We start from the raw sequence: 16334 nt of genomic DNA on the forward strand, positions 1-16334 counted from the left end.
TTTCTTTTGGAGGACCTTCTGATACTGTAATAGTAGAGCAAACACACTTACTGCTGTACTAATGTTTTTTGGAAGCTAATATTTGTTTACTGTAGCAGCATAAAATGTGGATATTTCTAAGCAGAAAAAGATGAAAGACAAGCTCAAAAGCTTAAATGATAATCTCTAATGTTAAAAGCTGTACTGCTTGGTGTACAGTAACAAAATCAGCTTTCACAGTAAACCAAGCAGAGGATGTGTTTTGATGTCAGATACGTTGAGAACTAGGCTAGCAAGAGGATCATACAGGAAAGACACTGCACAGAAGTGTTCTGATGTGCTGTCAAGAACTGTAAAATAATACTTAATTTAAGGCTTCAAAACTATTCTCTCAAAATTTGTGACTATGGTTAGGTACTGCCATGCTTATATATGTAGATATGTATATATATGTTTATAAGCTCTCACCTAGGCTTCCCTTACAAGACATTCTAGCACCTAAGGCTGCTAGCAGGCTAAGCAAAGAGCCAGTTAGTGACAGCAACATGGAAAGGATGTGTTTTTAATCTTGATTTTTAGGATTTCAGATATTCCACACTGCTGGGAGACACTGCAGAGATTCACAGGGCTGAAACTTCCTTCAGAAATTAGAAGCTTGAATGCAAAATGAAAGAAGAGGATCCTGTTCTTCAAGGAACAGATGGAGAGGAGGAGCTGCTGGTGCTATCACCTGTCCAATCTTCCATTAGCTTGACCATTACAGTGCTGAGAAGGGAAGTAGGAGGTTCATTTTTTTCCTTTGCTTAATAAACTTCAACTTCTCAGGGCACAAACCTTTTTTTTTTAATTAGGTTTGTAACTAGCCTCCCTTCTCCCCAGCTGCTTGACTATCTAGACTAAGAGTGTTTTCTCTTGTGCCTATGAGTATTTAATAATGCCATGCAAAGTGAAATACCTTTTAAAGGAGCGATGACAACACCATTTTATTTCAGAATATTCTATTTCATAGCTGCTTGTTGGCAAAGGCTGAAAAAAGAGTTAAACATACTGGACAATTCTAATCACAAGAAGACATTTCTGTCAGCTTGGTTTTTGTGTCAAGTTTAATCAATCAGATGAATATGTTCTGAGAATGCTTAAGAGATGATGTTTTTCAGGTAAAATTGAGAGAGCAACTTTTTAAAACATCCACAGATACCAGAGTATGCAGACCACAGTGCTTTTGGCCATGCTCAGAATGTGATCTCAAGGAGCATAAAGGACCGTTGTATCTTGTCAGAAACTTGAGAAAGGATTATATAAAATATGTATTTAATGCCTGGCATATTACAGAAACTACATCTATTTTTGACAGCTGTATTCACATGGTGAAATGGCTCAAGTCAATGGAAATTTGATATAGATTTCAACAGGACCAATGTTTTATCTGGTGTATAAATAAAGGAAGGAAGTCCTTCACACACAGCGGATTAAACTGTCTGCAAACACCAAACGCGTTTTGTGGAATGATTAGAGTTCACATTTTTCCATTACAAGAGATTGGCTGAGACAGTTTAAAATCTCTTACAAGCCTAATTCATGGTTCAGAGTTCTTGAAAAACTGCTCTTCAAAGATCAAACGTCCACAGACACCAGGCAGTTTATCCAAGGGACTTCTAAAGTGCTGCATAGTAAGCAGCTCCATTTTCAAGAACAGGAGCTTAAAGTCAAACTTGACCTTATGATTTAACCTGTTACATCTTTTAGCTGAATATCTCACAGATTAAGAGAGTCTGTCTTTAGTGGGGAGTTTTCTGTTATAGAAATGAACTAGGAAGCAACTTCAAGATTCTGGAAAATGCCTATTAATAGCTATTAGAGCTGTAACTCTTGCTTTAGTGAAACTTTATTCCAATGCCCCAAATGTTCATGCACTTGTTTATTGTGCATATATATAAAGTGACTGAACTTAAGGATTCACACACACAAAAAATAAGCATGTACATAAGTCTTTTCAGATGACAGAGAGAATGAGCTAAGTTAGTGAAAGAGTAAAGTCTGCTGCCTTTCCCAAGACATGATTATGAATTTTGATCACATGTATTAAGGCTTAGAATGAAGGAAAGGTTTTGCCTGGGAAACTAAGATGAAGAAGAGGAAATCTTTGATGAAAAATTACATCAATTAAGTCCTTTTGAAGTTATCCTTTAGTCTTCAACTAGAAAAATGCCTGAAGAGCTTTTCTAGTCTGCTTAAGACACACCTTGTTTTCTAAGTCAGTTGGACCTTCTAATGATGACATGTTTAAATTGCAAACATACCATTGTCTTAATGGCTTATGTTTGAATTTCTTGAAGCAGCTTAAATGAGAAAACCTACAGATAAATTGACTGGCTCTACTAGGTTACCAGAGGAAAGTCATCAGTTCATAGTCCTTGTAGCTTTCTGAAACAGATGACAGTGAACAATCAGCTTTATTTTTTTCCTGCATAACCAAACATATTTCCAAGGTCCTCTTGTATTCACCACCATATCAGTGTAATGATGTCTTTTTAAAGGTCCAGAAAACAATAATTACTTTAAATGAAAAGTTTTGTACTTCATGTTTTTATTTATGTTAGTCCAAAATACCAAATAAAACGTACAATTCACACAGTCAAAACACCCAGGATAGGAGGAAAAGCAACACTCGTGCAGCCTGTCACCTCAATAACAGTGCACACTGTAATGCAGAATGTGAGTATTCTCAGCTTTATCTGCCAGGGAGGTTAGTTAATAATTTGTACGGTCTGTGGTCATCCAAACACCAAATGGTGTTCAGAAGACATGGCTGATAATCACTGCCTTATCTAATTACTACCCTTTGTGAAGCCTGAAAATGGAGCTCAGATGCCCTGAAAACATTCTAGCAGTGATGACCTCCAGGCATGAATTGGGAATTTAGAAGAGTTCCAGAAATCTGCCTCAGATTAATCAAATACTTTGAAAGAATCAGAAAAAAGAATTACTGAAAGGATTTGATATGGAACACAACAGATGAATTAAAAACAATGCATTCGTGCATCCCAAGAAATGTAATATAAATATACACATTTAACAAAAGAAAGGAATTTAAAAATGAGAAGATTGTGGGATATTCCAAATGCTCACTGGTATCCTTACTCAGCAGGTGACATCCTGTTGGAAGTAATTTTCCCCATGCTTTTGAAATCAAGTTGAGGTGCAACAAATTTGCAAAGGTCCTGTTGCATGTGCACATGGGAGACTCAGCATGAGGAAGGAATACCTTTCTTTTATCCTCTCATTCCTAGTAGAAAACTGCACTTATACATAACCAGCAAGCAGGTCTATTTAATTTTACTATTCTGTCTCTAGCAGATGAGCTGTTGTATTTTTTTGCCTGTGCTTTCGTATTTTTTTTATCATTTTCAATTCATGGTATACTGGCATAGCACTTGTCAGTAAAGCAACAGAATGCTTCACTATGTCCTCTTCTGCTTGATCTCCCCTAACCACATAGTCCCTGAGCTTTGTTATTTTTCCATTCTTTTCTGGCAAGAACATGTAATTTTCCTTACACAAGCTGAAGGAAAGTGACACGATTTCTGAGAATACTGTAAATGATTCTCCTCCATCTCCCTATTTATACTTTACTGAAAGAGGTAGTATCACATACAGCAATTACTGTGAAGTTCGGGTATCTCCCATCTATGTGCTGTATGTCACTCAAATACATGAAAAACCTTAGTTAATGGTGTATGATCCCTGATGTTCACACTTTCTTCTCAATGGAAGTGAGCCCTTTTCCAGTTCACATTCCTAAGACTTTCTGTCTTTCATTCCATAACTACCTGCCTCTTTCCAAAGTACTCAGGCTGGACTCATGTTTAAAGGATAATTACTTACCTCCTCTGGTGCGAGAACACACTTCCCTGCTTGCTGTGCTGCTGACTGCCACAAGAACCCATCAGTTTTCTCAGCTCAGAAGTTCCCTTGAATAGTTTGAAAACTTGCAGAAACAAATTAGTATAGTTACCAGCTGTATGCTCTCAGATCAGATGATTGAAGTGACAGCATAGACTACGTGATACTTCATCAGCAACAGTGGTAGAAGTTTTCCTGATTTACTCAAACTAATGCCAACTGAATTTTCCATTTCTTAAATAACAAAGGCAGAGTGGAAGCAAGCCTCAAAAGGTGAGACATGCAATTTTGTTTCTCCATGGTGCTGTAAATCTCAGCTGGTGACAAGAAATGTGGTCCATAGCCTGGCACTAGCCTTCACAGGTGTAGCTGGTGGGCTCTGATGCCCACTCTGGAGGCAGGGTGGGTCAATCAACCATAGGAGAGGAGGTGGAAGCCTATGGATCTATGGAACTGGTTTCATGACTTTTAAATTTAATATGATCCCGAAAATGGACCCAGGAGAATTCCTGTACTCCTTGCAGGGAACTTTGGGTGTGAATACATCCAGGTTTTTTCTCAATGTATGCGTGCACCTGTTCACTATTTTTGGCTACCGTGGATCAGGGAAACATCTTTAAGTGTGAGTTCCCTAATGTGTTTACATGTGATAAATAACCATTTTATTTAGCACATTCAATAATAATTTTCATATTTGATATATGAATTTCTGTAATCAATGCACAAATAAAGTTGTGGCTTACTGGTTCAATCTGTGTCTTCGAGCCAAATAGATTCATTGGTCATCTAGATTTCTCTTTAAAACCGTGGTGTATATATATTATTTTTGACATCAAACTTTGCCTTTTTCTGCTAGCCTCCACTTATGTTCTAAAGCTATTTTTTGTTGTTTTGTTGATTATGGAGAAATCTTCTACCACACCCAAAATCAATCCCTTGGCACCATCTATGATCTTCTGTTATTTCGCCTATGTGATAATAATTTCCTCATTTCTCCAATCATCTGTTGTTCTGAGAAACATCTGTGCTCAGCTCAAAGGTTTAGAAATGCTGTAATGCTGACATTTCTGAGCAGGAGAGACAAGGCTATTGCTTTTTTTCCTGTAACACTTTTGTCATTCTTTGTTCTATGGCATGAATTCAAGAAGTAACATGAAGAGAGCTATCTTAGGCAAGTACACTCTTGTCCAGAAATAAACAGAGAAATAGATGAACACAAAGACTGTTCTGTAAGCCATTTAACAATTGTTTATAACAGCAGCATTAGCTTTCAAAATTAGGCATATGATCATTAAAGTCAGTGCCTTAAAACACAGCATTATAGATAGAGCATTAGAGATAGCATGAGAAGTCAAACCAGGCATAGACAAGTCCACAGGGCAGACTTAAAAAAGAGTTCTTCAGAATGCGGAACAATGACATAGAAAATAAATTATCTTTTCCAGTAAAAAGGAAAGGTCTTGAAGCAGTGCTCAGGTCGGAACTCATATAGAAATGCTATTGTACGTTTTGTCCCTAGGGAAGTAAACCTAGCCCTTGATTCACAATAGCTATTGTTCTAGACCTTGAAAACAAGATGAGAATAAGGTAAGATGACTTGTCTGAGCAAAACTATGAAATCCTAGACAACTTCGCAGAGCCACCATCTACTGTGACATCTTGCTTTAGTAACGACAGAGACATACGTAGAGATTAGAGATACACAACTCTGACACATATACCTGAATAAAAGCTCAAAGTTGTGGGGTACTAACAATGAGCCTTCTGTGATCCAATTTGTTGACCTTCACAGTAGGTGACTGCAGGCAGGAGGCTAACACTAAAATATAGGCTAGCTGTATCAGGTATTGTTTCATTCAAGCTAAATGAAAGCTGCAGTACTTTATATTTGTAAAGCTATTCAAGCATGTCTGTATAGGATTAGAAAAACAACTACATTCAATCATTTTCTAATCTGCTGTGCAGATGAGGTTTATGAGATGCAATGTGTTTGTTTTTACAAATACAGTCTGACAGGGTGACTTACCTTTTGAAGAAGCTCTTTATTCCTTTTTCTTTTTAGGTAACTAGGGAAGAAAAGCTGTCCAGGAACTGTCATGATAAAAAAGTATATACTTCTGAGCACCTAATTAGAAGTTCTGTTTGCTACTTTGTACAGGATTTGGGTCTATTGTCCCTTAGCATGCCTCTGACAGCACCAATAATGCTTTGGAGCTCTGGAGGAAGACCTAGCAGATGTCCAGGTGCCGTGTTCCTCAAGGAATGGTTACACTACCATTCAGATCACCTCCTTGTGTGATTTGCAGTGATTTGAGACTGCCAGCACATACTTCATGACACCTCCATGATGCATGCTTTTGTCCATATAGATAGCACAGCTGTATAAAGCATGGCTGCACTGGCACATGTGTTTTCCCAGCAGCAGGAGAGTATCCTCTCATGCAAAAGAAGACTTGGCATTTGGAATAGCAGCCTGCCTATCCCCATGTCACCCCATGATGACAACCAAAGGTTACACAAGTGGCTTGTAGGGTTAGCAGAGCAGCACCCATGCTCATCTTTTGGCTTGCTCAGGAAATGTGCTCCCTTCCATCCATACCTGAAAACATGCTCCAACACCTGTCAGCCCAATGCTGTATCAAGCTTGGGAACTTCTGTTGTCTCACTGTACAGTAGATTTCTCTGTGACAGAATGTTGGCATGGGAATCTTCCTTTGAGTAACTGTCCTGAGCAGAAAGGAGAAGGCATCAGCTCCCTGCCAAGAATAACTGCCAGTTTCACAAACATCCCTATATGTCAGCTGGGCACTTTACACCATGTCTGTCAGAAATGCTCTTGATAGAGGTTACCAGGACAAGGTAACAAGGTACCTGCTGTCAACTGGAGTTTATTTGTTCTGGGGACTCCACACCTCTGAAGTGCTTTGGCAATGGGGAGCTTACCATGGGTGCTTTCTGCAGAGGGACCTCTTGACACTACCAATCTTTCACAATGCCTTTAGGGTTTGGTAGTGGAAGCCCACCTTGAAATCAGACACTTCAAACTATTTTGGGGATGTGAGAAATAGTCCCTTCCAGTGCTTTTAGTAATTTTGAGCTGACTCTGGACCATGGAGTATTGTTTTCTGAGGTCTGGCTGCAAGAGCTGCTTCTTTATAAGTAGCTATTGTGAGGGAGGAAAACAAAGGCATTGTGTCCTGACAGCAATAATGATCTAAGTCTTCTTCCTCATTATCTGCAGAAGGAAAGAGAAGTATCTTTTTCTGTGTGGTTTGATTTTGTAAAGGCCTGTGTGACTATTAACATGAAGTGGCTACAACTTTAATGTGGAGGAAGAGAATATCTGCTGAACATCCGACTGCTGCCTGTGTACAGCTGCCACAGTCTCCCAGGCCAGCAGAGTCCTTTTGCAGATTGGCTAAGTGGCTGCATGGAGGTAATACTGCTCTCTGGGTGTGCCACAGGGACAGTGCCTTCCAACCAACTCAGAGCAAAAAACTGACAAAAACCAGTAGCAACTCGTCAGTTTTGATCTAACACATCCTGCATATATCTGGTTCTGGAAACTGATCTCTCTTTTATTTTTTTTTACAGTACTTGTTTTAAGTTGAATTATGGTGCACCTACTGTAAATGTATTGGCTTGAAAAGAGATGACATTCACCTTGAGAGACTGCAGTGTGCCAAGCCGTGCATAGTAGGTGAGAAAAAGCTTTTCTGTTCTCAAAGACAATCTGAAGTCAGTGCATTTTACATACCAGACAGAAAATATATAGGAATAGCATCACGCTGAAAGTATTTTGCCTTGCTTTTTTCTTTCCTCTCTCTAATATACACAACCATTTATATATATATATAAGAACCCACGCAATAAACAGCTGTCCTTAACACACTTGCTTCCTGACAATCTCATCTAAGCTTTCCTTACTGATCTGTAGCTCTTCCCAAGGATTCATGACCTATCTAGTGCAAATTATTTAAAACTCAGTCTGCTATAGAGATATTGTCTTCCCTGCTGTATTCACACCCAGACTTCTCTAAGCATTGTTCTGATCTGTTTGGGGATAGTTTTAAATATAATATTTAGCAAGAAATAAATCTGCTAGAATGGGCACAATGCTCAAGTTTTGAACTTATGATGTGCTTATGTCTTAGTAACTCTGTAAAGTAATGCTTTGAAGTCAGATTTAGTAGTGCCAGTAGTTTTGTCCTTTGACTCCACATTTTATGCAGTACCTGAGATACGTGCCTTTCCTTGTAGGAGGCTAGAAATATTCCCTACCTAAGCACTCCAACATTTATGCTTTCTTTCTTTACAAAAAGAGGTGTTGTTTTGTTGTTAGAAGTGTTCTGTGACTGCCTGACTTGCTTACATGAAAATATATTCAGATGAGGTGTACAAAAGAACAGGAGAGGACAGGACTGTGTTTGTGATTTCTAGAGAGCAGCCAGTGAGGAAGCAGGGAACAGCAGCTTTGCTGAACTTATGCCCAAGGGCGGACACAGACCAAGTTAAGAAATTACTGCTGGGGGTTTGCTATCAAAATTTTGAGGCATTTTGGAAGAGTGTTCCCCTGTGATATTATTGTGATGAATATTATCTTATCCAATTATAAAATAATGATGTGAGCTCAAAAATCTGTTCCTTTTGCAGTTTACAAGGATTTTAAAATGCAAAGAGCTTTTAAATGCTAAAATCGTAAGTTTGCTGAACTCAGCATTGCACTCTAATGGTATTAGTAATCTGTCCAGGTTGTCTGTGTGGTTTTACATAAAAATGCTGTTGCAGCTTCTTCCTGAAAGGTAAAGATTTCAAAATGCTGCTGTGTATTTTTCATGCTGTTGCAACTATATGATGAAATAGCCCTTGATGATACTGTTCTAAGAAACCAATAAATTGAATGAAATAGTAACTAAAAGGCAAAATAACATTGCTACTGAGGATTAAACATGTGTTAATTACCAACATATAATTACTGGAATGTTTCAGTACTTGCTTAGATTTTTATATTATACTGAAAATTGCTAATGGTTCTCCCTTAGTGAAGTCTGTCAACTTTATTAACATAAATAATAGACTAAGAAGAAGAATTAAAAGTAAAAATCTTGTTATGTAAGTATAGGTGCAAACAGAGAAGGCCATCAGCAAAGCACTAGAGCAGGCAGCACACTGTGCTTCACTGGTTAAGTACCAGGAGCAAACATGACTGTAGGTGTGGGAATGAGGAGGCTGAAGTAAGGAGGCTGAGCAGCAACAGGAGAACTGGGAGGCAGCAGTCCCCTGTGTTCAAATGACAGCGATATGCAGCTGGAGCAAGGGAAGAGGAAAAGGCATGTGGCATGCTTATTTCTCTTGAATATGATTACACTAAGACTATACCTTACTTCCAGCACCAAACTGTCCCTCAGATGGAACAGTTCTGCAAGGTCTGGAAATTTGACTTGCTTTTTAGGCAACAGTGCAAAAAACGAAAGTGGTTTTGTCTTCTTCCTTCATGTAGTTAAGTGCAAAAGACTGTGGGTTTGTACCACAGTTGTGCCTGGAAGTGCAGTCCTTAAGCAGAAAGAGGCAGTCTTTAGCACAGCCTCTCCTGTTTGTATTTAATACTTGTCATTTTGAGAATAGTCTTTTAATAGAAGAAAATCAGCACTATTTGTTGACCCAGCAGCATATAAGTGTTTTAATCTCTGATGAAAAATTAATGGTGCCAAGTAAGCACACCCCAGATTTTTCCTTCACCTTTTATGTGTCTTGTATTACTACAGCCTCTATCAGCTCCCTTTAACAGGTAGGCAAGGACAGGAAAAGTAAATTAAATGGTCTATAAGTGATGAATCAAAGACAAATCATAATTGTTATCTAGCAGACGTAATAAGGTGCAGCTTCTAGGAGCTTCCAGATGCATCTGAACTGTGTTATATACAAGAGGTTAATGAGTTCTCACCTGCCATGTAGGTTAGAAGGGATTCAATTGGCCATGGAGACTAGCAGCCATTTTCATAAACCAGCCACCCCTCCCCACCATGCAGTAGCTCAGTACTAAAACTTACACACTGAAACAGTTTCTTTTGCACTGTTAATTGTCTGCATACCTGTTCTGTAATCTTGCTCCTGAGGTTTTAGCACCTTTTATTTATGGTAAGAGCACATATGGTTTTGGGCAAGTGCTGTCCTTTATCTTATGATCTTTTCCTTCAAGTATTTTTAAACAGCAGCATGTACTCTCCTTTCAGCCCTTGTTTTGTTAGATGAAGCAAACCCTGCTCTCTTAAATCTTCCCTTTGGCAGCCCTCCTTTGCATCTGTTTTAGTCTGAATATCTCTTTCTGTAATAGCAGTCACCAAAACTGTAATTATATTCCACTGCTGCTGCCTGCGCCTTGTGCGACAGAATCAGTATCTTCGTAACACTGCTGGAATGGATGCTGCCAGGAAATATCCCAGAATCAGCGATCACGCTTCAGTATTTAAAATCTCTAGCTTCTTTCCTTTGATAATGAAACCTCCTTCAATTAAGATCTCTTTCCACATAGATAATTAGAAACTAAGAGATTACCTAGAGGCTTTTCACTTTCTGGCTTTGCATAAAGGGAGATTATTTTATGTCTCTACCTTTTCATTCCCCGGTATGGACTCTTTCTTACTGCCTTTCAAAATCAGAGCAAGGACATTATGTCAATTTTGCAAAGATTCCACATTATCACCTTCTAAATTAAAGCATACACTTCCTGATTTTCTCTCCAGGATGCAAACATGGCACATTTTCAAGTGGGAACACTCATCTGGGCAAACATTCATGTTTTCTCTGAATTCACAAATAACCTGGAATCCATGTCTACCATCTTCTTGTGATTTCTTATTCTAGATTCGAAATTCACACTTCTATCTCATTTTTCAGGTTTGTTCACATTTTCCTGGCCAAGGAATTCTCTGGTGTATCAATACACACAAGTAGTTTTGTAACTGTGAGTGCTGACTCAATTCCATTTGCTAACTGGATAACTGCATGGCATTCCCAAGGGTACTTCTTCAAAGCAGGATTCTTTTAGCATGATGCTCTGCATTTGAGCATTCTTTCTCCCATTTTTAATTTTACATTTTTATTATTCAGAGGCACTTTTTTCCACCCCAGCCCATCTTCTTCTCAAACACATGCTGCATTGAAATCCTCTTCAACATATTTGTAATCCCTCCTAGATTCACCTGTGAAGTGTTACGTTCTTCAGCCCATCCAAATGATCGGTTAAAATATGTTAGTATTTGACCCAGCACAAATCTGCTCCCTACCAATAAACTGCTTTAGTTTAAAATTTGTTTTCCTTATTTAGCCAGTCCTGATTCCTCTACAGTTCTCCTTATTAATTTTTTTTCTATCAAAGTATCATGTGGGGTTCCACATCTAATCCCTCAAGAAACTTCCTGAAATTATCTTATGCTCAGTGCTATAGAAATGCATCCACAATAGGATTCCTTTCAAACCACTAAGAGATTTTGAAGTAGCTAAAAACTCATCAAAGCCAAAGTGATAAAACTGTTGCACCTGCACATTTTAAAGTGGTCCAGAGGAGAGAGCAAACTCCTAATTAGTGCCTCATAGACTGTGCAGCACTTGCAACACTGAGGATCAAAGAGTTTGAAAGAATTCAATACATGCATCTTGTGAATCTATACACACAGTGGCCTAAAACAGTCTGAATTTATTGCTCTATAACTCAACTCGATTTCTTGTCTGCTTTTAAAAGCCACACCTAAGAAATATTTGAACAGCAGAGGAAAAATGGTGAATGAAGATAAGGAAGTAGCTTCCAGCAAAACCTGTGTAATTACAAATCTCATCTTGCCCTAACTGAAATAAAGTGCTCCCTCCCTTTCCTTAAGACAACAGCATGAAAAATTAATATATTTAAACTGAGAACTGAGGGAGCACCAGAAAAGTATAGGTATCTGACTGAAATGACACAGGTAGAATTTAATACCTCAGATTAAGAACAGGCCAAATCAAATCTTTTCTAGCACTATATAGCAACTCCTAAGCTAACGAAGGATCTCAGCTCTCTTCCTCAAAGCTCCTTTCATAAAGGCAGCCTAATGATATTTTCTATGACTAGTACAGAAGGTGTCTATCAAAGTAAATGTTATTTTTAGTAGATAACGCAATGGCAGGTGATTAGTCCCAAAAGGCAAGTGACACACTGGTGGAGCTGGACTTTTTATCTGGTAAATATTTTTAACATACTGCAGCTGCCTACTAAGAGACAAAACCTAACCCAGAAACCTGTGAAGCAATCTTATTAATGGGTACATGACATGCCCTGCCCACTGTTCTTGGCATTAAGCAGGAAATTGGAAAGGAATGAGCAGTAAGATTTTAGTAAGTTCGAAATGTTAACTTCGCAACTGTAAAGTGATTTCAAAAGGATGTAGATATGAAAATCAGAATATAAAAGAAAATGCATAATTTATTATTTCATATATCAACTGCTGATTTTCTTCTTGACTAGAGACACGTGAAGTTTGGCAACTAAAACTGAAGCTTCTATCGTCAGCTGCTCCCTCAGGTGAACTATTCCAGGGTTTTATTTCCTTTATCCTGTGACAGGAATACCTGCTGCTCAAATGAAGTTTTGTGGCTTGGGATTATTTTCAAATAATGAATGAAAAAATCTGAAGTTATCCCAATAAAAACAATAAGCAGCAAATCCTAAAAGTATATTCATTTTGATAATTTAAAATGCCATTTATAGTCATCCAAATATCTTGGCGTCCTGGGTTCAGCAGCAGTAGGCATTTTTTCTCCTTCTTAGTAGCTGGTGCAGTGCTATGTTTTTGACTTTTGGCCTGGGAACAGTGCTGATAACACCAATAATTTTAGCTACTGCTCAGTAGTATTTACTTTGACCAAGTGCTTTGTGCGTCTCATGCTCTGCCAGGGAGGAGGAGAAGCTGGGAGGAAGCAGAAACAGGACACCTGACCCAAACTAACCAAAGGGGTATTTCATACCACAGCATGTCATGCCCAGGATGTAACTGAGAGTTACCCAGAAGGGCTGGCTCACTGCTCGGTTGGGCTGCGTATCGCTGGGTGGTATTGTATTCTCTTCCCTTGTTATTTCTCTTATCATTATTATTATTATTTATTGGTGGTAGCAGTAGTGATTTGTGTTATACCTTAGTTACTGGACTGCTCTTAACCCGTGGGAGTTACATTCTTTCGATTCTCCTCCCTGTCCCTCCAGGAGCAGGGATGGGGGGAAAAAGTGGGGGGAGTGAGCAAGAGGGCTGCGTGCTGACTTACGGCCCAGGTTTAAACCACAGCACTTAGTCAGTACTGTTATGTACAAAATCAACTGAAAATAAAGAGAAGAATTTAAATGTCATCTTTCGGGTGTAAAAGTGCAATTAACACAGGCAAAGTTTTGGTAAGAACATTACATTTCTGTTAAATTCACTGGCTACGTAAGAGCCTACAGGTATGTTGCCTACATGAAAGTGAATAAGGGTTTTATTTCTTGTTAGTTTTTAATAAGTCCGATAGTTGATAAACACAGATTTACTGCCACCATAATTATGGTACATACATCAAAAAATGTGTGACAACTGTTTTCCACAATTTTAAGTTTTACTGACTTTTAAGAAACTCCAGATCAACAGTAAGATCTGTAAAGGTCAAAAAAAAAATTAACATCATAAAACCTTGAATCAAGCAAGTGTGCACAAACCAGCCATCCGGAATTGCTTTCTCCAGAACTCTGAGAGCTTTCCAAAGATGTTATTTACCCCCTGTAAATACCTTTACAGTACTGAATGGATTTTTCTGGAATGACATTTACATTTATTATCTTTCATGCATTACATAGTCACAATTTGGAAGGAAATGAAAGGCCTTCGTACATGTCAGTCTTTAACCGCATCCAGTCCTGAAGTTTCTGCAAAACTGTTTTTTCTTGCATTAATACTTTTGCAGCTTTTTTCAGTTTTTCTTCATTTCGTTCTAAATATCGAATCCCATCTGTCTGCAGCTGGTTGAGTTTCTCTTTACGACTTTCATCTAGAGGTATATCTTCATTCATAAGAGGGTTAAATCTGAAATAAGTATCAGCAGGTAACAGTGCATCCAGCATGGTGTGAACTTCTGCAGTGAAAACAAAGAAAGGGAACCATTATATTTACACGAGACAGACAAACAGTCCTTCACGGTCTCTGAACAAGTGCTTTGCAGTGACACAGTAAGTGTAAATATGTACTGCTTTGCTGAGTAGATGTTTTTCCACCGCTGCTTTTTCAAAACCCCTTTCTCATTAGAAGGTTTGCAAATGACCCTGTAGCTCTGTTTACTCTGGAAAAGCTGCTGCTTTTACTCTATGCCAATGTCACTGGTATGACGATTAACAAGGTTTTGCAGCTATCCCAATTTTTAATTACATGCACATTCCATTCCTTTACAAATGAGAGTGCATGCTGAAGAGCAGGCACATAACTTACACATTGCAATTCAGAATACCCATGATTTGTCACAATCTGTACTACAGGAAGTAGGTATTGTGGAAATGACAGCTATATAGTCTTCTCTCAGACCGAAGTAAAAAGTATGTAGGTTTAAAGCTTTCTTTTGTTTGCAACTAAATAAGTTTTTATATAGTACTACAGATTTTGGGTTTAACATTAATCTAAAATGTTCAAGTTGAATCATAACAGTTAACTAGTATAATCATAAACTGGCTATGTAATGTATTGGTATGTTCTTCTCTTATAACCCATTTTCTCTCTCCTTTTAGATCTCTCTACTGTTTGTTGACTCCCTTAAAATTACATGTCCATGACTTCCTTCATCTTTCATTCTCTTTTATTTTCACCTTCTTTGTATTCTTACCACACTCCTCCATTCTTTTAGACATCTACTGTCATATAAACATTTTAAAGTGAAAAAAAATACCATGGGTAAGACTACAGCAAAAGATTCCTTTTAACCTGAAATATTCTCTGCTTGGTCTCTCCTCCTGTAAATTACTGCACTTTGCTCTTGTCTCACCATTCTTGCCCTATTTAATGCTCTCTCTTTTTTCCTTCATAACGTAACTACCAATTTGCTCAAATCTACTCTTCTCCTCTATTTCCTCTCCTTTGGTCTCCACAGTGATCTTTCCTTTCTTCCTCTTCCCCATCAAATTTCTTGCCTGGTTTTTAATCTGCCATTAAATTTCTTCTTCCCTGGATAGGAAGTGGATGGCAAGTCACTATTTCCACAATTCCCACTGCCATTCCACAATTGGGCAAAATACAAAGGTGGCCCAAAAATCTAGCTTTTCCTTACTAATGACAGTCCACTGACAGAGGTCACACAGCAAGAGATCTACACTATTAAGAGTATTTCTTGTTTCCTAGTTTTTTACAGTATCAGTTTCCTTTGTAAGGTGGGGAAGAATCTGTATATTAAAAACAAAACAGATGCAAACTGGCAGTGACAAGAGTTCCAGTGTACTCCCATCCTAGGAACAGAGTTTGTTTTGGTAAACACATGCATGGCTCCTCCTGACAGCAATGGAAGTTAAGACTACTGGCAGGTACTGTCTAGTCCTTGGAAAAGTCCAGGTATAAAAGCATACATAGAAAAGAACTAGAATACCTTTTCTGAAGCTGTTGAAAACCAATCAATGTTCTATGTTAAATTTAAGCATTTCATTTTATGGGAAGAACAAACCAAATTTAAGAAAACATGATTTTCCTATTGAAACTAATTCCCACATATGCCTCTATTGTGAAGCACAAGTGAGAACATACCACTCTATAAATCTTGTTGGATTTTCATTGCCATTCTGATAAATTTTAAGGTACCTTTTATCTTTATTATACCTATATTAACAACCTCATTCACAGCTGAGAATTCATGAACTAAATGAGCTTAGCAACAACATAGTGAAAAGGAAGATTCATGGAGAGAAGGCTAAGAAATGTATTCACGTTATCATCTCCAGAAAACCTGTAATACTGGTAGTAAAACACCAAGTATGCATAGTGAGTTACAGAGAGACACGTTTCAAGTATTTTTTTAATGTGGCAGGTAGAGAGGAGAAGGGGAAACACTAAAGGTTGCAGATCACTCTGAACCGGAACTATAATTCTAGGAAACATAAAAACCTGAGAACAGTCACAATACAAATGTATCTTAAGACGCTGACCTTCTGTGTCGGTTGCACTGCTGATGACATTCGTGAGTTTGGCTTTCAGACTGGTGTATGTGACGTTGGTCTTTCCTTCACTTTCGTATCGACCAGTGCCCAGTGATATTAGACACTGCAGTGGAACACCTGGCCAAAGACACTTGCACTCATGAACTGCCAGTGCAGAAGGATTATTTAGCAGCAGACCTCCATCCTGTAAATTAAAAATAAATACAAATGTTAGTATTCTATATGACATACGGTCACAAGAGAAATCACACGTGTAGACAAAACT

At 38.2% G+C, this 16334-nt stretch overlaps 1 protein-coding gene across 4 annotated transcripts in view; it reads right to left on the bottom strand.

Annotated features, from left to right (window-relative positions):
• Positions 1-13387: 13387 nt before the first annotated feature.
• The window catches only part of PNPLA8 (patatin like phospholipase domain containing 8), a 38091-nt gene continuing 35144 nt past the window's right edge, over positions 13388-16334 (bottom strand). For all 4 annotated transcript variants that reach the window (XM_034062969.1, XM_034062968.1, XM_034062967.1 and 1 more), the window contains exons 9-10: positions 16058-16253; positions 13388-14013 (exon numbers count right to left, since the gene is read on the bottom strand). In XM_034062969.1, coding sequence (XP_033918860.1) covers positions 13739-14013; positions 16058-16253 — 471 coding nt within the window. In that variant the 3' untranslated portion in view covers positions 13388-13738. The remainder of the gene's footprint in view (positions 14014-16057; positions 16254-16334) is intronic.

This window comes from Melopsittacus undulatus, chromosome 5 (genome assembly GCF_012275295.1).
Source record: "Melopsittacus undulatus isolate bMelUnd1 chromosome 5, bMelUnd1.mat.Z, whole genome shotgun sequence".
Classification (NCBI taxonomy): domain Eukaryota; kingdom Metazoa; phylum Chordata; class Aves; order Psittaciformes; family Psittaculidae; genus Melopsittacus; species Melopsittacus undulatus.